This window comes from Emys orbicularis, chromosome 20 (assembly GCF_028017835.1).
Source record: "Emys orbicularis isolate rEmyOrb1 chromosome 20, rEmyOrb1.hap1, whole genome shotgun sequence".
NCBI lineage: Eukaryota > Metazoa > Chordata > Testudines > Emydidae > Emys > Emys orbicularis.
The window spans coordinates 16,296,330-16,317,419 of NC_088702.1; the positions used below are offsets into that span (position 1 = coordinate 16,296,330).

Consider the following 21,090-nt stretch of genomic DNA (forward strand, 5'->3'; position numbering starts at 1 on the left):
AGGCTGCTGGGAGAAACCTGCCCCCCCAGCCCAGCTCACCCCCCACCCGTGTCCTGCACCCAGCCTCCTCCCCACGGCCTAGCTCACCCCCTTCCTGCACCTCCCTGTGGCCCAAGGTCCCCCCCACCCGACCCCCCAGTCCCTGCACCCAGGCTGAGCCCCACACACACCTTCCCTGTGGCCATGAACCCGTCTGGCCAGGTCATGTCTCCCTCCTGCATCACCCAAGCCAGCCAGCCTTCCTCCCAAACCCTGTGGCCTGGCCCAGCTCAGTCCCCACCCCATGGTACCCCCTTCTAGGATGACCAGATACCAAGTGTGAAAAATCGTGTCAGGGGGTAGGGGGTAATAGGTCCCTATATAAGAAAAAGCCCCCCAAATCAGGACTGTCCCTATAAAATCGGGACATCTGGTCACCCTACCCCCTTCCCAAGCCCAGCCCCACGCCCTGCCCCTTGTGGCCCAGCACCCCACCCTGCCGCCTGGTCTTAGTATGACAGGGCGGCCTGAGGCTGGGTGCTGGGGAAAGGCTCCCCCCCTCAGGCTCTGGCCCTGTCTCTATTCAGGGCCACATGAGCGGGTCTGAGCCAGGCAGTGCAAACTGAAGTTCCAGGTGGCAGCAACAGTTTCACCAGGAGAGCAGGAGAAACAGCATTTCCCTCCCCCAGGGGAATCCTGATTTTTGGGAAATGTTATCCGCAGAACAGAAAGTCCAAACACATTCCATTCGGTGACCTCGAAACATTTTGATCCTGCTGAACCATCATCATGTAACGTAACATATGAAGTACGTCATATGCACAGATGCTATATAGACCATTGCAATCAGGTCACAGATTTATGGGCAGACTTTATAGGCATGGAGGAATAAATTGGCAGGTTAAGAACATAAGAACAGCCATACTGGGTCAGACCAAAGGTCCATCAAGCCCAGTATCCTGTCTTCCGACAGTGGCCAATGGCAGGTGCCCCAAAGGCAATGAACAGACAGGTTATCATCAAGTGATCCATGCCCTGTCACCCAATCCCAGCTTCTGGCAAACAGAGGCTAGGGACACCATTCCTGCCCATCCTGGCTAGTAGCCATTGATGGACCTATCTTCCATGAATCTATCTAGCTCCCTTTTGAACCCTGTTATAGTATTGGCCTTCACAACACCCTCTGGCAAGGAGTTCCAGAGGTTGACACTGCGTTGCGTGAAAAAATACTTTCTTGTGTTTGTTTGCTACCTACTAATTTCATTTGGTGCCCCCTTGTTCTTGTATTATGAGAAGGAGTAAATAACACTTCCTTATTTACTTTCTCTATACCACTCATGATTTTATAGACCTCTATCATATCCCCCCTTAGTCGCCTCTTTTCCAAGCTAAAAAGTCCCATTCTTATTAATCTCTCCTCATTCAGGTCTATACCCCTAATCATTCTTGTTGCCCTTTTCTGAACCTTTTCCAATTGCAATATAACTTTTTTGAGATGGGTCAACCACATCTGCATGCAGTATTCAACCTGTGGGTGAACCAGGGATTTATATAGAGGCAATATGATATTTTCTGTCTTATTATCTATCCCTTTCTTGATGATTCCCAACATTCTGTTTGCTTTTTTGACTGCCACTGCACATTGAGTGGATGATTTCAGAGAACTATCCACAATGACGCCAAGATCTCGTTCTTGAGTGGTAACAGCTAATTTAGACCCCACCATTGTATATGTATAGTTAGGACTATGTTTTCCAATGTGCATTACTTTGCATTTATCAACATTAAATTTCATCTGCCATTTTGTTGCCCAGTCACCCAGTTTTGTGAGATCCTTTTGTAGCTCTTTGCAGTCTGCCTGGGACTTAACTATCTTGAGTAGTTTTGTATCATCTGCAAATTTTGCCACCTCACTGTTTACCCCTTTTTCCCCGATCGTTTATGAATATGTTAAATAGGACTGGGCCCATTGGTTTCCATTAGCCAGCTCCAGTCAGCCTGATTCAGAGAAAGGTGGAGGGAGTCAGCGGTTGCAAAAAATCAGACACTGTTTTTCTTCTCTGTTACTCTGTGTGTCCCTACAAGGTGTGTTGATTGCTACAATATTACTTGTGGTGAGGGGGACAATGGGGCTCACCTCCCGGGTACTGTGGACATTGTTATCACTGGTGGACGAGGGCCCTTCGTTTTCAGTTTTTATTTATTTTTTCCTGGGAATTGATCAGTGTTTATTACCACAACAATAACAAAAAAAACTTCTAATAATTTTTATGGGTAAATATCGGAGTTTATTTTGGTGGTCTGAAAGATGGGGGGGGAGTATTCAGTAAATTAATGCTTTCAATTCCATTAATCGATGTGGTTTGCTGCAGAACTAAAGCACAAGGCCACCTCTGAGTTTAAGAAAATAATATATCTCTGATCCCCAAATAAAAGTTATCATTTGAATAAAGAGTTTACTGTTGTAGACTTAGAACTATTAGCCTATAAATATTTACAGTAAAATCTTTTTTATCCGGCATGTTGGGAGTATGGGGGATGCCAGTAAGTGAAAAATTCCGGTTAACTAAAAGGGACGGAGTTTGGGTGCGGGAGGGGAGTGCAGGGCTGGGGGTTAGGGCACGGGAGGAGGTGCAGGATGCAGACTCTGGGAGGGAGTTTGGGTGTGGGAGGGAGCTAGGGGCGTGGGAGGGATTTTGGGGTGCCGGATCTGGGGGGGCGATCAGCTTGGGCGGCTTCCTGCAAGCAGTGACCTGTCCTTGCTGCTCCTAGGTGGACATGCTGCAAGCGGGTCTGCACGCTGCCCCTGCCCCAGCTTGAGCGCTGGCTCCGCAGCTCCCATTGGCCACGGTTCCCGGCCAATGGGAGTTGCAGGAGCGGCACCTGTGGGCAGAGGCAGCGTGCAGAGCCGCCTAGTCATGCCTCTGCCTAGGAGCAGCAGGGACAGATGGCCGTTTCCAGGGAGCCACACGGAGCCAAGTAGGGAGCCTACCAGCCCTGCATCAACCAGAGCATAAACCGGACTTTCTATGAAAATTTGAAATGCCGGTTTAAAGGGCTTTCCAGTTGGTACAGGGCCAGATAGCACCGTTTTTACTGTACATTTAATAATTGGGCCACACAATTTGCAGCACATACACTCAAATTCATCCTTTTCTCCTGTTTTTCTTTTTTTTTAAACTTTCAAATACTTCCTTGTGTTCTGAAACGTATTCTCATACAGATTTTCATTTTCTTCCCATTTTAGTGTGTCAAATCTTTAAACCATTATCTGCTAACAGCTTGAAATGTGTACGTGGTGGGCATGAGATTCATCAGTACGTTCAGATGCGCACGCACTTCAGAGCTTGCGTGCGTGCATGCGTGCCTGTTTGTTTATTGTGTGTATCTTCTAACCCAGTAAAAAGAACAGGAGTACTTGTGGCACCTTAGAGACTAACAAATTTACTAGAGCATAAGCTTTCGTGGGCTACAACCCACTTCTTCGGATGCATATGCATATGCATCCGAAGAAGTGGGTTGTAGCCCACGAAAGCTTATGCTCTAATAAATTTGTTAGTCTCTAAGGTGCCACAAGTACTCCTGTTCTTTTTGCGGATACAGACTAACACGGCTGCTACTCTGAATTCTAGCCCAGTGGTTCTCAAACTTTTGTACTGGTGATACCTTTCACATAGCAACCCTCTGAGTGCGACCCCCCCATATAAATTATATATTTAACACCATTATAAATGCTGGCGGCAAAGCGGGGTTTGGGGTGGAGGCTGGCAGCTCGCGACCCCCCATGTAATAACCTTGTGACCCCCTGACAGGTCCTGATCCCCAGTTTGAGAACCACTGTCCTCTCTCTGTGCTGTCAGACTCTGATTTGCAGGCAAGCGCCTGCTTTTGACGGGGCCTGACTTTTGCTCATAGCGTAACTTTTGCTGATTTTGGTTCAGGCCTCAGGTCTTGCACTAGGCCCGTGCTTCAGGCTCTCTTTCTACTACGGTAGTTACAATCACAGCAGAAAGTGCAAGTTTCAAAACTCCCCTCCCTTATTCCCATCAAATGTTGTACTAAGACATGGCGCTGATTGTGATGATTAGCTTTGGAGTTCCTCGCTCCAGTCCCTGCCACGGCGAGTACAGCCTGCCAGGGGCCGGGCGCAGGGAAAAGGAAGAGGCCAGTACGATTTTTGGCTGTATGAAACAATAATATTTTGGTCCCTATTTCTGCACAGAAACTTGGCACGGTTTTCCACAGGCAGTGGTGATTTTAGCTGCTAGCTTGCTCACGAAGGCGCAGAGCACAGCTGCTGCTGGTGTCCCAAAACTGCCAGGGTTTATGTGTCACTAGCCTGGTTGGTGCAATGGTGCCAGCTGAATTCATGGTCAAGTGGCATGGGAAAGTGTTCTACTGCAGAGGAAGAAATAAGGCTGCTACCCTAGAAACCTGTGGGAGAGGATCACAGAGTACCTCCGTGAAAGTTTCATTGAGATCTCTCAAGAGGCTACATAGGACATCCCTGTGTACATAAACAACCCCTCCCCTGCCTCCCCTAACCCAGCAGAAGGAAACGCTGATGCCAACTCTCTCTGTGTGTTGTACCTCTTCCTCTTCTCATACAAGTAAAATGATGAAAAGTTGATACCTGTGTCTTGAAACATTTCCAGGGAAAATGCATGCACGCACTTACGCAAGGTTCTTCCCCTTCAGCAGGGTCGTCCATGCTTGCCTGGTGGGACTGGCTAGACTGTGGCAGCATCTCAAACAGGTGCTGGCTCACAGCAAAGCTGCCCTGCCACTGGGTCTCCCCCTCTTCCTCCCACAGCGGGGGTCTGGCTCAGGCTCCTCTGAGGTATTTACGGTGGTTGCATATAGAGCAGGCAGCTCAGTGTAAAAGCTGCAGGTCTGTGGCTCAGCACCAGGTCAATTGTTGGCCTCCCTGGGCGCGGGGTCTGCCCACTGCAGTTCCTTTGCTTCCATCCGGCACCTCTACTGATCCCCGTTGTACCCCTCTGGCTGCATTCCCCCAGGCAATCTTCATAGAGATCCACAGCCTCTTCTCCCCCCAGGCCCAGGAGCTCCAATAGCTCCAGTCTACTCTAGATCAGAGTGCATTTGGAGCATGTAGCCAGCATACTTGATTGGGCAATTGCACGCAACAAAGGCGAGCTGCTAGGTGTGCTCGCCCAGCTGCGCAATCAGGAAAAGGCATTTCAAAAATATGTGGGGGGTTTTAAAAGGACGGGGGGAGGGGAAGTTGTTTCCAGTCTCTGGAGGCTGGGTCACGGAGTTCACAATTGTGACCAGAGCAGCCACTGTTTGGTATTGTGGGACAGCTGCTGGAGGACTGTAAGGGTCAGCTCTCCTACTGCTATAGGTCGACCACAGTGCAATACCAGTAGGGAAGGTGGTTTTCCAGTATTGCCTTATTGGGGCACTTCATGGAAGCAGGAGACAGTTTGAGCCTAGACACACACAGCTAGGGTTGGTGCACGGTGGCTTACATCAACCTCACTTTCTAGTGTAGAAAGGCCACCTCCCTGCAGGATGTAGCTGCATTTACACCAGGGTTTTTGTCAACATCACTATGTTGCTGGGGTAGGAGGCGTCACACCCCTGCCACTATAACTTTACTGTGTAGACTAGGCCTTAGTTCTGTTTAAGTGCACTTAACTTAAACCTGACTTAAGCTAAAGCAAAATAAGTGGCTCTTAAACTGAAATAGAAGCGTCCAGAGAGGTCTGCAGCAATTTAACTGACTGTTTCAGACAACGCCTTAAGTTAAACCAGTGCAGTTTTCCTGTGTAGACAAGAGCTTAGATCATAGCTTAAAAAGAACCAACTTCCATGTGCTCCGGAGTTCCCTGTTCCCCACTGCTCTCTGGAGCAGAGCCTCCGAGGTGCTGGGATCAGCTGCAAGATGCCACCCGTTCGTTGTGTTCCACTTCCCGCTGGCAGAGGGGAGACACGTTTGCCAGGATGTGACAACACCCGTGGATTATTCAGAACAACTCCAGGGGTTGCTTGTCATGCTCTAGACCAGGGGTCTCAAACACGCGGCCCACGTGGTTATTTTCTGCAGCCCGCGAGCCCCTCGCAGCCCCCCAGCCCTCCCCCAGTGTTTACCTAGAGCGGCTCCGGCCGGCCGTGCACCGGGGGCAGGGCAGGCTCCCTGCCTGCCTGCCCTGCACCGCTCCAGGAAGAGGCTGGAACGTGGGGAAGTGGGGGCGGAGGGGCTGTGTGTTGCTGTTGCTTCAGGCAGCGCCCCCAGCAGCTCACATTGGCCGGGAACGGGGAACCGTGGCCAATGGGAGCTGCTGGGGGCAGTGTCTGAAGCAACAGAAACAGCCCCTCCACCCCCCTTCCAGCCTCTTCCCAGAGCAGCATGGGGGCGGGGTGGGGCGGGGCGGGGCGGGGCAGGGAGCCTGCCCTGCCCCTGGTATGCGCCGGGCCAGATCCTGCCTCCTGAACCCCCTGCCCTGAGCCCCCTGCCTCACCCCGCACCCCTCCTGCAGCCCAACCCACTGCCCTGAGCCCCCTGCTGCACCCCGCACTCCTCTTGCACCCCAACCCACTGCTGCCCCCTGCTGTACCTCACACCTCCTGCACCCCACACCCCAACTCCCTGCCCTGAGCCCCCACCTCCACCCCCTGGGGGCAGGGAGGGGGCAGAGTTGGGGTGGGGATTTCAGGGAAGGGGTTGGAATGGGGGCAGGGAAGAGGCGGGGCAGGGGCAGGGCCTCATGGAAGAGGTGGAGTGGGGGCGGGGCCAAGTGCAGCAGGGGGGAGGTGTCAGTAATGCAGCCCTCGGGCCAATGTACTAGTCCTCATGTGGCCCTCATGGTCATTTGAGTTTGAGACCCCTGCTCTAGACGAGGGATTTTCAATGGGTGGATCACGACTGTCCCAGGAGATCAGGAAAGGCCAGCAGTGGGGTCATGAGGCGTTGAAAATATTACAGTCTAAACCAAAGAAAAGTCTGGCTCCCCCCATCCCCTGACCCTTCAAGATGAGGTATTCTCCACCCTCCCACACATCAATTCTATATTCTAAGTGTAGGTCTGTGCTTAAAACCCTGCGGCAGCACTTCAATGTAAATACTCACTATAACTATAGTGCTGGGAGAGGTTCTCTCAACACTGGAGATAATCCACCTCCCCGAGAGGTGGTAGCTCGGTCAACAGAAGAATTCTTCCATCCGTCTAGCTCTGTCTGCACTAGGGGTTAGGTTGGCATAGCTACATCTCGGGGGGAGGGGGGAGAGGAGGGGATTTTTCACACACCACACACCTCCCCCCCAAAAGACCAAGAGATCTAGTTTTGCCAATGCAAGTTCTGCATGCAGACCAGCCCTAAGCATGGTCAGAAATGAGACATTTTTTATTGTTATTGGGGAGGTTGTGCAATTTTTTTAATGTGAATAAGGGCTCACCCATGTGAAGAGGCTGAGAAACACAAATCCGTACAAAGACTTTAATATAATCTAAAACCTGGCTGACCCTGAGCAATTTCCACTGTTGTCTTGTTGCCATCATACAATCGTAGATTAGGGTTGGAAGAGACCTCAGGAGGACATCTAGTCCAACCCCCTGCTCAAAGCAGGACCAACACCAACTAAATCATCCCAGCCAAGGCTTTGTCAAGCTGGGCCTTAAAAACCTCTAAGGATGGAGATTCCACCACCTTCCTAAGTAACCCATTCTAGTGCTTCACCACCCTCCTAGTGAAATAGTGTTTCCTAATATCCAACCTAGACCCTGCCCCCCCCCCCAGCAACTTGAGACCATTGCTCCTTGCTCTGTCATCTGCCACCACTAAGACCAGCCAAGCTCCATCCTCTTTGGAACCCTCCTTCAGGTAGTTGAAGGCTGCTATCAAATTCCCCCTCACTCTTCTCTTCTGCAGACTAAATAACCCCAGTTCCCCCAGCCTCTCCTCATAAGTCATGTGCCCCACCCCCCTAATCATTTTCATTGCCCTCCACTGGACTCTCTCCAATTTGTCCACATCCCTTGGGGGGGGGGGGAGGAGGAGAGGGGGAGAAGAAGACGACAGATGGACCAAAACTGGACGCAATACTCCAGGTGTGGCCTTACCCGTGCCAAATAGAGGGGAATAATCACTTCCCTCGATCTGCTGACAATGCTTCTATTAATGCAGCCCAATATGCCGTCGGCCTTCTTGGCAACAAGGGCACACTGCTGACTCATATCCAGCTTCTCGTCCACTGTAATCCCCAGGTCCTTTTCTGCAGAACTGCTGCTTAGCCAGTCAGTCCCCAGCCTGTAGCAGTGCATGGGATTCTTCCATCCTTCACATACGTCCCATCCCTTATCAGAGCCATGTACTACATCGGAGGAAATGCTAGAGAGCTCTCTTTTCCAGGAGTGGCTGCAGAGAAAATCCCCCGTGCAGAGGTGGCTGAGGGGCACCCAGTATGTTATAGAAATAGCAGGCTACAGGTGGAAGTGGCAGATTCAGCTGAAGAATTGATGGTCATTTTCCTACCCCACCTCAATCTACCTCCTTAAGAGCGGAGGACTTACCCCATAGGAAGCGTATGGGTGGGGGTCCCAGATTCCCAGGGGAGCTGGGGGAGATGGAGTGAATGTGGGGGTGCAGATATCTCCCCCCCAATAAAGTGCCTGAATCCCCCAGCTGCTATCGGGGGCAGGAGGAGTGACTACATTTGGAGCAGGTGAGACACTGGGCTGGAAGGTGAGGCAGAAAGCAGAGTGGCAGCTTCTCAGACAGGTGCATTAGCCAAGAGCCCACCAGGGCCCAGAGCGTTCCCATCCCAGCACCGGGCATCAGCAGCAATAGGACGACGTTGCAGCAAGGAAGCAAAGGAAGAATCCTCAGGGTAAAGCCAGCTGCTGGGCGTGGAGGGACAGACACCAGCCCTCGCGGAGTCATTTCCACTTCACTTCCCTTCCTTCTCAGACCATTCCTTGTAGCTGCTTTCGTAGTTACGGGCCCTGCAGAGACAGGAAGTGACATATGGATCAGAATGAGAGATGGGAGGACTATCCACAGCTAGATGGACCCGCTGCCTCTGGAGTGGAAGAGACAAACCCAGCCCTGTGACTGCTCATGGGCCAGAAACCCAAGTGGGACCAGAACATCAGAGGCGGAGCTGTGCCCAGAACTTTGAGAAATAACCTGTCCCCAGCACAGGGTCATACGGATGAATTTGAAGGGTCCCTGAGGAACCAAGGTAGCTGTGGGAACATTCCCTATGGGGTTAGAGCATAAGAACATAAGAACGGCCGTACCGGGTCAGACCAAAAGTCCATCTAGCCCAGTATCCGGTCTACCGACAGTGGCCAATGCCAGGTGCCCCAGAGGGAGTGAACCAACAGGCAATGATCAAGTGATCTCTCTCCTGCCATCCATCTCCATCCTCTGACAAATAGAGGCTAGGGACACCATTCCTTACCCATCCTGGCTAATAGCCATTAATGGACTTAACCACCATGAATTTATCCAGTTCTCTTCTAAACACTGTTATAGTCCTAGCCTTCACAACCTCCTCAGGTAAGGAGTTCCACAAGTTGACTGTGCGCTGCGTGAAGAAGAACTTCCTTTTATTTGTTTTAAACCTGCTGCCTATTAACTTCATTTGGTGACCCCTAGTTCTTGTATTATGGGAATAAGTAAATAACTTTTCCTTATCCACTTTCTCCACATCACTCATGATTTTATATACCTCTATCATATCCCCCCTTAGTCTCCTCTTTTCCAAGCTGAAGAGTCCTTGCCTCTTTAATGTCTCCTCATATGGGACCCGTTCCAAACCCCTAATCATTTTAGTTGCCCTTTTCTGAACCTTTTCTAGTGCCAGTATATCTTTTTTGAGATGAGGAGACCACATCTGTACGCAGTATTCGAGATGTGGGCGTACCATCGATTTATATAAGGGCAATAATATATTCTCAGTCTTATTCTCTATCCCCTTTTTAATGATCCCTAACATCCTGTTTGCTTTTTTGACCGCCTCTGCACACTGCGCGGACATCTTCAGAGAACTATCCACGATGACTCCAAGATCTTTTTCCTGACTTGTTGTAGCTAAATTAGCCCCCATCATATTGTATGTATAGTTGGGGTTATTTTTTCCAATGTGCATTACTTTACATTTATCCACATTAAATTTCATTTGCCATTTTGTTGCCCAATCACTTAGTTTTGTGAGATCTTTTTGAAGTTCATCACAGTCTGCTTTGGTCTTAACTATCTTGAGCAGTTTAGTATCATCTGCAAACTTTGCCACCTCACTGTTTACCCCTTTCTCCAGATCATTTATAAATAAGTTGAATAGGATTGGTCCGAGGACTGACCCTTGGGGAACACCACTAGTTACCCCTCTCCATTCTGAGAATTTACCATTAATTCCTACCCTTTGTTCCCGGTCTTTTAACCAGTTCTCAATCCATGAAAGGACCTTCCCTTTTATTCCTTGACAACTTAATTTACGTAAGAGCCTTTGGTGAGGGACCTGTCAAAGGCTTTCTGGAAATCTAAGTACACTATGTCCACTGGACCCCCCCTTGTCCACATGTTTATTGACCCCTTCAAAGAACTCTAATAGATTAGTAAGACACGATTTCCCTTTACAGAAACCATGTTGACTATTGCTCAACAGTTAGCTAGGAATTACTCTGTCCTCTCTCTCAGTAGCTAACCAAGACTTTGTCTCTGTGGCCTTGGTGAGAATCTGGAGTACCACCATCCCCTCCAGTGGGTTTACTCCAGAATACACCAGTATAAGCAAGATCGGTGCTGAGGGATATCTGAGCCCTCACCTTCTCCACCCGACCCACTGATTTCTCTATTAATAACCCTATACGTGAGAGCTTAGGGGGGCGCTCAGAAGGGCTGGAGTCCATAGGACCCAGGGCATTTTAAGCACCTACACCCCTTGCCTCCAAACCCACAGAGCCCATGGTACGTTCACAATCTCCCTGAGGGTCTAGTGCCCCATGGTACAAGAGCCCAAGGTGGAGGGGCAGGCTCACTTGGCGTAGCCAAGGGTTATGGCGATCTTTGTGGCCTGAGCCACTCTCCTGCCCCTCTGGCAGTAGAAGATCAAGTTCTCGTCATCCATCCGTGGCTTGTCCATGCCATATTTCATCTTAAACGTCTCAGGGTCCATCTTCAGGGCTTCCTCGACTTCTGCCACTGGGTGGGGGAAAGAGAGAGAGATGATCGCAATCAGCAGTGTTGGTGTATCACATCTCCACTAGATGGGGATGTGACACTAGCTAATGGAGTTACTCCTTTAGCTCAAGTGGTAAAGGTCTGTATCTTGATGCTGAAGTTGCAGAGTTAAACCCTGATGATGATGATTGTGGGCGACTGCTACACTGCTCCATAAATACAGGCGATGATGCTCTTATGTTTATGCATGCAAGTCCCACGTTCTTTATAAAGGGACACAAGCTACCACTTTTCCCACTCCTGAAATGCAGCACCTTCTGTGGTGGAACACAGCAAATGAGCAAGACACGGAAACTCTGCACGTCCATTTAGAACAGGAAGTGAAGTAGAATCCTGCATCCATTTAAAACCACCAAGGTAGTTTAAGGAAGGAGAGAATTCCCCAAGCTGGAATTCGGCCAGGGTTACACCCTATTAGGAGTGCTAGTAATAATGCAGAATTCAGGCCTGTATTTTTGCCTGAGATAGAATTTTAGATTTGTTTGCTCATTTAATTTTTGATACATTTATATTCTTACTAATATGTGTAAACAAAGGACAGACACTGTGCATGTTGCTTCTGCCTAGCCAGATACGTTTGTTAGTATAATGGGAACAGATAAGAACAGTTGAAGTGTTACTGGGTATAATGAAAGTATAATATAGGAGTGCACATGTTAACACTGCCTCAACCTCTATCTTAAGGGAAGGTCAAACAACCCGTTGGGAAGGGCAGGAGGGGATTGGGGGGAAGGTATAACACACTAAAAGGCAAAAAAAAAAAAAAAAAAGTGCACCTGTTCCTGACTGTACCACAACCTCACTCCTTACCCCTCCCATGGGATACAAAAGAGGTGGGACCAAACCCCCAGACTCATGACCCCCAAAACGGAACATGACCATCAATTGTAAGGGGGGGGGGGGACCCCAAGCGTGCATTGCAGGTATAATGCTGCCTGCTAAAGTGGGGAGAGAACGGAACACTGGGGAACAAGGCTCTGCAGTGTCAAAGTTATTGACATGCTGCCTTAAAACCAACCCCAATAAACATCACATTGCCTGCACTTCGGACTTCTGGTCTTCTGCTTTCTGTCTGTGGGACAAGAACCAGGGGAGGGGGTGAAGGGAAAGCCCTCTACACACCCATCTGCTTGTGCACACGTAGGGTCTTCATTGATCCAGCTTTGGTCTCATGTCACTTCCCCAGCACACTGGAGAGCAGGGAAGAAAGAGCGCCCCCTGCTGAGTTACTAATTCCACTTTCTCCAGGGCTCTAGTGCTATGTATCAGGAACGATGGGCCTGGAGTCCTTGCAGCTGACCTGGGGCTGGCTGGCTCAGCCCTCAGGCAGGCTAATGAGCCCAGCTGGGCTGTGGCAGAGTCGCCTGATTGGCTCTTCCATTGGCTGCAAGGAGACTACGGAGCTGCATTTAAACTCAGCGGCAGGTCGCTGACTCCTCCATGCTTCTGCCCGCAGCTGCGATCACTCCTGTGCCCGCCTTGTTTCCAGTCCTGCTCCAGCCCTGCTCAGTTCCTGACTCCAGCTTTGACCCTTGGCTCTGACCGCTCGGCCTGACCGCTCATGCCCTGGTCTGTGACACTACATGTTGCCCTCTGCAGTGGGGGGGGACGCTCCCTCTAAGTGCAATCGAAGCCCTGGTTGCTGGCACCCACAGCAAACCCTCACCTGGAATATTGACCGAGTTGGCGATATGGCCGTTCGCCACCTCCTCTGGCAACCGCACGTCGATAATCCGAGCATTCCCGCTGTCGACCAGCGCTTTCATGTCCTTGTGGGAAATGATGTTTCCTTTGTGGAAAGCAGAAACCAGCAGTCACTTCTTCCGCTCCCCCAGCAAGCCTTCGCCCCCAGCAACCAGGGGCAAACCCCTCTGCTCCCCCAATCACAGGGACGGAGAGTCGGGGGGTCATCCACAGGCTGCAGCAGATCAGCCCTTGCAGCCCCTCACATGGTCTAGTCTCCTCCCCGTGTGAGATGATTCCTAGCTACACTGAGGCCCTGTACACTGCTCTCAGTGAGAAACTGAACTTTACACCACCAGGGCCAGTGCCGTATAAAAGGGCCTTTGTCATATCTGTCAGAATTCTGATTTACACAATCTCTTGGGCAAAACTGGAATTACATTAAACCCAACCAACTTAAGTTTAAGTATTTTGGGAGTTCAGGGATTGTACGGCACTTCTCTTGGAGGATGGCCTTGACTAACACAATTTCTGGACGATATTAGAAACTTCAGGGGATGTTTTGGGACAATACATGGGAAGTGGATTTCCCAGGAAATACTTGGAGGCTGAAGGAAATGCAAACGACCCACCTCCATCTATCCTTTAGAACAGTGATTCCCAAACTTTAACAACCTGTGAACCCCTTTCACTAAAATGTCAAGTCTTGCGAACCCCCTCCTAAAAATGAATATTTCCAGGAATTTTCTCCTTTACCTGAGTATAAATTATAAAAGCAGTGATCTTGGAAATATAAAATTTGTTTTTATGGCATGCTTATTACACACTATTTATTATTTATCATTACAGCATGTTTATTACATTATGAAAACAGCAACACTCTTTCAAGATCTCACTTTCATAGCTTGTATCACTTTGAATAAGCCTGTTATAAGACAAGGCTCCTATGTTTCATCAAGGAGCATCAGATGTGAAACAGCAGGAAGGTACTGTATTTAAGAAGCCAACTCAAAGAGTTCCTCCTACACAAGCATTCAGGTCTTGAGCAGTCCAGGCAAACAACGCATGTTACAACAAAGCTTAAACTTGTTCTTCATAATAATTTTAAAAACAATACTAGCTGCCTATTTAATTTAAAAAAACAGCAAAAAATATCCACTTCCCTTTCCATTTCTTATAAGGAGTCTTGAAGTTTAAATCTCCTCAGTGTGATAGATATGCTTGCTTTATCTACTTAGGTCTTGGAAGTCCAGGGGCTCCGGGCTACTGGCCCTGTGCTGCTCGGGATCCCCGGGGACAGCTCTGCCTGCCATTAGGGTATTTCCCCCCCCCCCCCGAGAACCCCCTGTAACATTTCGCGAACCCCCAGGGGTTCACAAACCCCAGTTTGGGAACCACTGCTTTAGAAGCTGCACTTGGAGCAGAGATCGTGTTGTCTGGTGGATTATCTGTTCAAAGTCACTTCAAAGAACCCAACTGGATAAAGGAGTGACTCTCAGTGTTCTCTTCTGAACAGAGAGTGGGATGAACTTGACACCGCAGGGAAACCTCTGGGCGGGGCTGGGAAGGGCTGCTCCTACCAAAGCCTACATTGGAGGGGGTGATCTCTGGTAAGCTTATTAGCAGGCGTTTAGGTTTTTTAATAGTTTTTTCATATGTTTTCTCTGCAACACTTTTGCCTCAAAAATTAATAGGCTCATGTAGGAAGAACTGCAGTGCCTAATTAGCACCAGGGCTTGCCAGGGCTGAGCCCCGGCATCTCCGGGCCTGGCAGTTCAGAGCCCCGGCATCTCCGGGCTTGCCTCATGAGTTATGAAAGTAAAAAAAAAAAATTGCTTGAGCCAACTTCCCCTTTGCCAGGTGGGTGTTCGACCTGCCCCCTGCCCTGGCCCCGGCCCACCCCTACACCACCCTCACCCCACCCCCTTCCCCAAAGTCCCCGCCCCCATTCCACCCCCTTCCCCCAAGTCCCCACTCTGCCTTTTCTCCGCCTCCTCCCCGCTCCGCCCCCTCCCTCCCGGAAAGTCCAAAGCACCGCCAAAAAAGCTGTTAGGCAGCAGGAAGCGCTGGGAGGTAGGCAGAGGAGTGGGGACACAGTGCACTCAGGGGAGGAGGAGGCGAGGAGAGCTTGGCTGCCAGTGGGTGCTAACCACCCGCTAGTTTTTCACCATGGATGCTCCAGCCCCAGAGCACCCACGGAGTCAGCGCCTATGAGCCCTGGCATTTCATTACAAATTAAGCACTGAAGAACCATGCGGTAACTTATAATTGTAGCAATTCCACTGTTATTAGTCTCTGAGGGGAAAGCCAGCAGGCCTGCTTGGGCAGACTAACCCAACACAGGGAAGGCAGGGAGCTGCAGCAGCCTGGAGAGACCCCAGCCAGCAAGGAGAGAGACCCATGTCTCCACCCTAGAGAGATGACAACCGGGGGAGCTGCAAGTCAGACCGGGTACCCTTGCTGGGCCAGTGAGGTGCAGGTGCCCTGAACTGACACAAGAATCAGGCCCCTTGTCTTTAGTAGGAGTCACTCATGGGCAAAATCCGGCCCCTATAAGGCAACAGCAGAGCCGGGTTATTCCTTTAACCATTGATTTTCCAGACACAGGATTCATTTGCTCCTGACATGCTGGAGCAGGGTTCAGGCTGTGCAAGACACCGGGGGGGGGGGGGGGTGCACGCCAAATTCTGCTCTCGTTCACACACTGTAAACTCTGACTGCTGCGGGCTGTATTCAAGGGCACAGAGAGAGAGAGAGAGAGAGAAAGAGACCTGGATACAGAGCATGGAAGTGAATTTTCCCCACTGCTGGCCCTGGACCTGTAGACACGGCCGAGTCCAGTACTGAGGCTTATTGGGGGGAGATCTCCCAGCATTGCTCTAGCACCTGCAGCTTTGTCTAGACGAGGGGGAAAGGTTTAAAAAAGGCACGGGGGTAGCTCAGCCGATTTGAAACCCCACCCAGTGTGGATGTAGCTTACCACCTCCACAGTCACATCAGCAGGTCATGCTGTAGTGTAGCCCTTGTCTAGCCAAGGGGCTCTGTCTACACACAAGAGTTGTCCCAGTTTAATGATGTCAGTACAGGAAAGGGAATAAGTCACCCCAGTCTGAGGCACCCTCACACCAGTATAACTGCATCCACAACTGGGATTGTGCCAGAATGACTATCTGTAAAAATAAAAATCACATCCCCACTCCCGCACCGCCTCACAGCAGAGTTATACCAGGACGGATGCTGTGTAGATAGGAAAAAAACCCACTGTTTTCCCTATTGAGTTTAACCCCAACTGAAAACCCCATTTGGCACCAATGTAGACAGTCTAAAGCCTTCAGCTCAGTTTGAATAGGTCGAGTTACAGTCTCAGCTTTAACTCAACCAGTTCAGCATCTAGGGTCATGGGAGGGGCTGAGTGCAAGAGGAAGAGGGCAGCTCCAGGGAACGGGGGCTGACGGCACGGTAGCTTTTCAGAGGAGGGGAGGGTTGGAATGCTTGTCATCGGAACTGGGCCCAGCAAACACACCTATCCCCAACTTCAGTCACTCCCAATCCCAGAGTGCACTAGGCTAGGGCAGGAGCCTCCTCCGGGTCTGTACCGAGGCCCAGCTCCGGAGGTCACGTAGGAGGCAGGATACGCCAAAAACCACTTGTCGGCTCTCAGGAGACTCCATTCTCTGCGAAGGTTGCTCTTTTAGCAGGGCAGCCCAATGGGCTTCTGGTTCCAGGCTCTCCCCAGCCCTTGCAGCAAAGCACATGCCTGTTTTCCCATCAAGACGCTTGGGCACTGTCCAATCTTTAATCTATCGCAGCCAGTACAGGGAGTAGTTGCAGGAGGCCGGGGAAGGGGCAGTAACACCACCGGCTATTGTAAGCTTGCAAGTGACTTCCAAAGAGCCCAGTGCGGACGTGCGCACGCAACCACCCACCCACACGCAGGCTCTGCAAGTCCCCATTTCCTTACTGGCGTCCAAGTGGATGGCTTCCGATTTCTGAGTGGTCCCAACGTTGTTCTGAGCCTCGCAAAAATAATCCCCCGTGTCGAAGCTGGTTACGGGCTCATTCATCTGGAGTGGGAAAGAAGGCGTGAGGGAGGCATAGACAGAGGCGTAAACTCCCCACGAGTCAAGCAGCCCCCTGCCCCGTGCATACCAGCACTCCTGTCTTGGTGTCGATCGCGTAGCAGGAGTTCCTGAATTTCTCGTTGATCTTGGGGTTGGAGGTCATAAGGACGTCGTACCTGTAGCATTGGCAGGTAGGAGGTGGAGAGCCATCTGTTTCCATGCATGTCAGCACAAGGCAAAGAGGCACATGTTACAGATGACCCTTGAACCCACCGCTGTGACCCCCTGCCCTAAACACACCCAAGACGCGGTCATCTGCATTTGTTAAATTGCGTTTAGTCTAATCCAGTCAGTCATGGGTTAATAGAGGACCGGCTAAGTGACATGAAGGCAAACAAATGGCCAGCTCATTTTAAGTGAAGTAAGTGGTAAGCAGCATCCATGTCTAGCTTGATAGTCCGTTGACTCGTGAACTAAGTCAGTGGCTGGGCCCCCTTCCATTGACAGGGCTTTCTTGGCACTGCTCCAGGGCTGATCAGTGACGTTCCAGAGCTCAGGCCAGTGTAACTGTCATTCCCCGACAACGCACCTTTAATTGCGATGGGGAAGGAGTGAAAAGCGGTTCCTTCCTGACCCATGCAGAGATCCTGTGCTGCCCTGAAGCTTGATTATACTCATGTCAGCACAACTGCAAATAGGAGTGGACTTTTCTTTAAAATCCAGCCACACTATTGTCTGGATCTCCTGGGACACATTCCACAGAGAGCAGCAGTTCCTTGCGTGGGTTCTGCACCAGCTGCCCTTTAATTCAAGAGAGGATTAATGGCACTCACTGGGCTGGCTCTTCCATTGCCCTGCTCCCTGGGCAGTCATTTACACCACAATAAAATGGGTGTGGAATGCAACTAAATCAGAGCAGCTCTCGGTGTTCTGGTGCAAACGACTGTACGAAGAGCAGGGAGACAGAATCAGGTGCCCGGCGTTCAACATAAATGGCAAGTGCACATGGGGAGAAGTGTCATGACCAGAAATTAACGCTTTGACTACGAGCCCTGCTGCTGGCAGTAGCCACCCTGCTGACAGGTGAAAGGTGCGATGCTGGCCGTGTGGGTGAAACCAGTGTCCCTCCCACTTTGATGGAGCAACTTGTCGAAACAAAATGTTTGACCAAAACTGCTGCAATCCTGAAGGAAGGAAACAGAGTTTGGTCCAACACTGGGCTCCCATTCGGTGACTGATTTCGCAGCGCTGGTGAAAGGTGCTAGACTGACAGCATTTGTGAGTGAGGCTCTGGGTACGGCCACAGAACAGGCACTGTAAAAGTAGTGCAATCTTCCCCCCCTAATCTTTTGCCAGGGACCTCAGCCCAGCCATGAAGGGACCATTTCTGGGGTGAGGACAGTCTCCATTGGTTTCTGCAGACAATACACCCAAGGTTCAGATTGGTGCTGACAGTGAGTCTTCAAGGTGTGAAAAAGTGGACTGACAGCACATCTGTATGAAGGGGATCTCTGCTTAAATGCCATTCGCATGTAATGCAAGATAAGCATGGACTTGCCCACGTCAGCAGGGGGAACAGTTACAGTGTCAGACTTCCTGAGTGCGTGTTACAGAAATAACAGTGCCCCCATGTAGCTAGGATTGTTTCTTCTTTGCCACATAATGGGCTATGCATTTACCTGTGCGAGGCAGTCCTCGAGAACCAGTTGTGTTTAACGGTTCTGAAGATGCGGAGCCAACAGAACTGGAGGCTTTTGAAACCATTGGATAATCTGGGCATTAGGCTTTCCCCAGGGCCCCCCTTCGAACCTGGCTAGCCTGACTGGATTACAGGATACTTGCCACTGCCCAAAGCAGCCTTATTCCATGGCTCTATTCCAGCAGGACTGACGCTGCTCTCAGGAAGGCCCTAAAGCTCCATTCATGCGCCGCTCTGGCCCTGCAGGTCCGTGGTCAGGGGACATGGGTGAGAATTTCAGAGAACCAGGTTTAGACGATTGAGGCTTCCCTACAGTCTAAGTCCAATGTGGAAAGAGTCTTGTTTCAGTGACCTCAGGCTAGTTTGCTATCCACTGATGATGCCGTGGTGTGCGGAGAGCAACATTGTTCAAATAAGCCATTGGACTCTTAGTAGGGAAAAATAATACCCTCCTTGCGGCAGGAGTCAGTGGGGAGGTTCCCCGGTCTGTGCCACGCAGGTTAGAAGTTCATAGTGCTTCCTTCGAATCTTAAACTCTATGAAAACACACTCCTTGCCCACAGTTAGCAACATGCCCCCAGGGGCCCCCTCTCTCCGAGACTAGAAGGCCTGGAACTTTAGCCATGGCAACCGGTCCCAAGTTGTAATTACAGAAAGGCAATAGTACCTTGGACGATGAGGTCAACTTCTGACTTATTTAGTCGGCCAATGCCCCCGCTCCCAGTCCAGAGGACCTCGCAGATGTACTTCCCCATGTCCTTCCGAGTCACCGAAGTGAAACGAATCCCCGTGGCTGTGAACTGAGCACGGTCTTTGTAGGGGTCTGCAGAGAAAGGGGAGACAGTGAGAAGCTGAGAGCACTTGGAGGTGGAGGAATCCAAGTGAGAGCCAGAACAGGCTGCTGGTGTGGAGAAGGGGGGGAAGGGCAGCCCCAAGAACCAGCCTCAGAGCAGAGAGCACGGTAAGGAGAAGAGCTGATTAAATGGGATTCAGTTCAAATACAACAAGAGGTCTCCCCATTGCAAAAGGAAGCTACATGCCCCTATGTCCAATAGCCAAGCCAGCCCAATCACAGCTGGCCGGGGGATGGAGGGGTTTGTTGCAGGGTTTAAGGAATGGGTTCTGTTATGCTGTGCTGCTGGCAGATATGAACTAGTTAGTAAGGAGGTTATTCCACCCCATTTCTTTCCTCGTAGCTTTTCCCACGAGTGCTCAGTGCTTTTAAGAAATGAGTTAGCAGTGGGAAAGCTGATTCCAGGCAAAGCAATCTAGAACGCTGTGTGTGGTTACACCAGTCACATTAAAAGACTGTTCTCAAACTGTTCAGCTGATATGGCTGAGCGACAAAGGGGTCTGCAGAAGGCGAGGAACCCATCTGCTAGGACAGAGGACACAAAATGGCTGGTTGGTTCTCGCCTGTCTTCGTAACACCTCAGCACATCTGTACACCACAGCTCAGCCATGGTAGCATCAGTGCATGCTGGGATTCCTGAAACACCTACCCCAGAGGGTCCAGCTCTGTTACTAGGAGAAGGCGCTTCTGGCTAATTTCCAGATGTGAAGCACTGCATTGTGGGAAAGTAGCTGAATCGGGGTAACTGCTGCCAATGCCTGTGGCTTCCTGCCCATATTGAGAAGTTACGGACTGAACTGGTTCAGAAGGACCCAAGCTAAAGACCTCACTTCGGATCAGGGTGGATAAAAATCAATGATTAAAAAAAAGTCTCATTTAAATTGGATACAGAATTATTTTCAAAAATAAACCTATTTAAAAATAAATTTGAAATTATTACAACCTGTATTAAGGCCAAACTTACTATAGTCTATTAAAATAATTTAAATTAAATTTTTTTGAAAAAGGAACAGTATGTTCACTGCTGAAGTTTTAATGAAAGTCTGAACTGGTGGAAGTCACTGGCTAAGGTCTTGAAACCAGAGTTTACTGACATGCTGAACCAGCTTTGGACTGCACATGCAGAAGAAGCTACTGCTGAGAGAATTTTTTTCCCTATTTTCAGTTTATTAACTAATTCATCTGAATGAGTCGTTCATTCATTAAACCGATTGGGAGCTGAAAAAGCAGAAAAGCTTGTTTTCTTCTTGCAGACTATGAATAAAAAGTAGATGTAAGAGAATGAGATCTACTAGCTCTAAAATCTTGCCATGGTGACCAGAAACAATCAGTTCAATTCACTAAAGTTATACTTTGTTTAATAAATTAGTTTTAAATGCTAAACATACTGTCAAACTTTTCTTATTTATCCAGTGCACGTAAGGTGGTTTTATTTAACTGCTTAAAAAACGTTTAAATGCTGAGTTTGTGCCTTTTTATTTGAATTCCGATCTCCAGAGTTTGACACAAATCAATCACAATAAAAGTTAAATCAAGTAAATAAGAAATGCATAATTCCCCATTTTCAAACAATAAAAAATGTAAACTTTAAGAATTTGAAGAACTGT

General features: G+C 49.8%; 1 protein-coding gene across 1 annotated transcript; it reads right to left on the bottom strand.

The window, feature by feature from the left end:
- Positions 1–8,890: 8,890 nt before the first annotated feature.
- Positions 8,891–20,093, bottom strand: LOC135892672 (uncharacterized). The gene is made up of 7 exons (XM_065420466.1): positions 20,078–20,093; positions 19,298–19,453; positions 17,020–17,141; positions 16,832–16,934; positions 12,854–12,976; positions 10,986–11,148; positions 8,891–8,945 (listed from the first exon to the last, which is right to left on the bottom strand). Exons 1-7 carry the CDS (start codon positions 20,091–20,093, stop codon positions 8,891–8,893), a joined length of 738 nt encoding a protein of 245 aa, XP_065276538.1.
- Between the last annotated feature and the right edge of the window lie 997 nt (positions 20,094–21,090).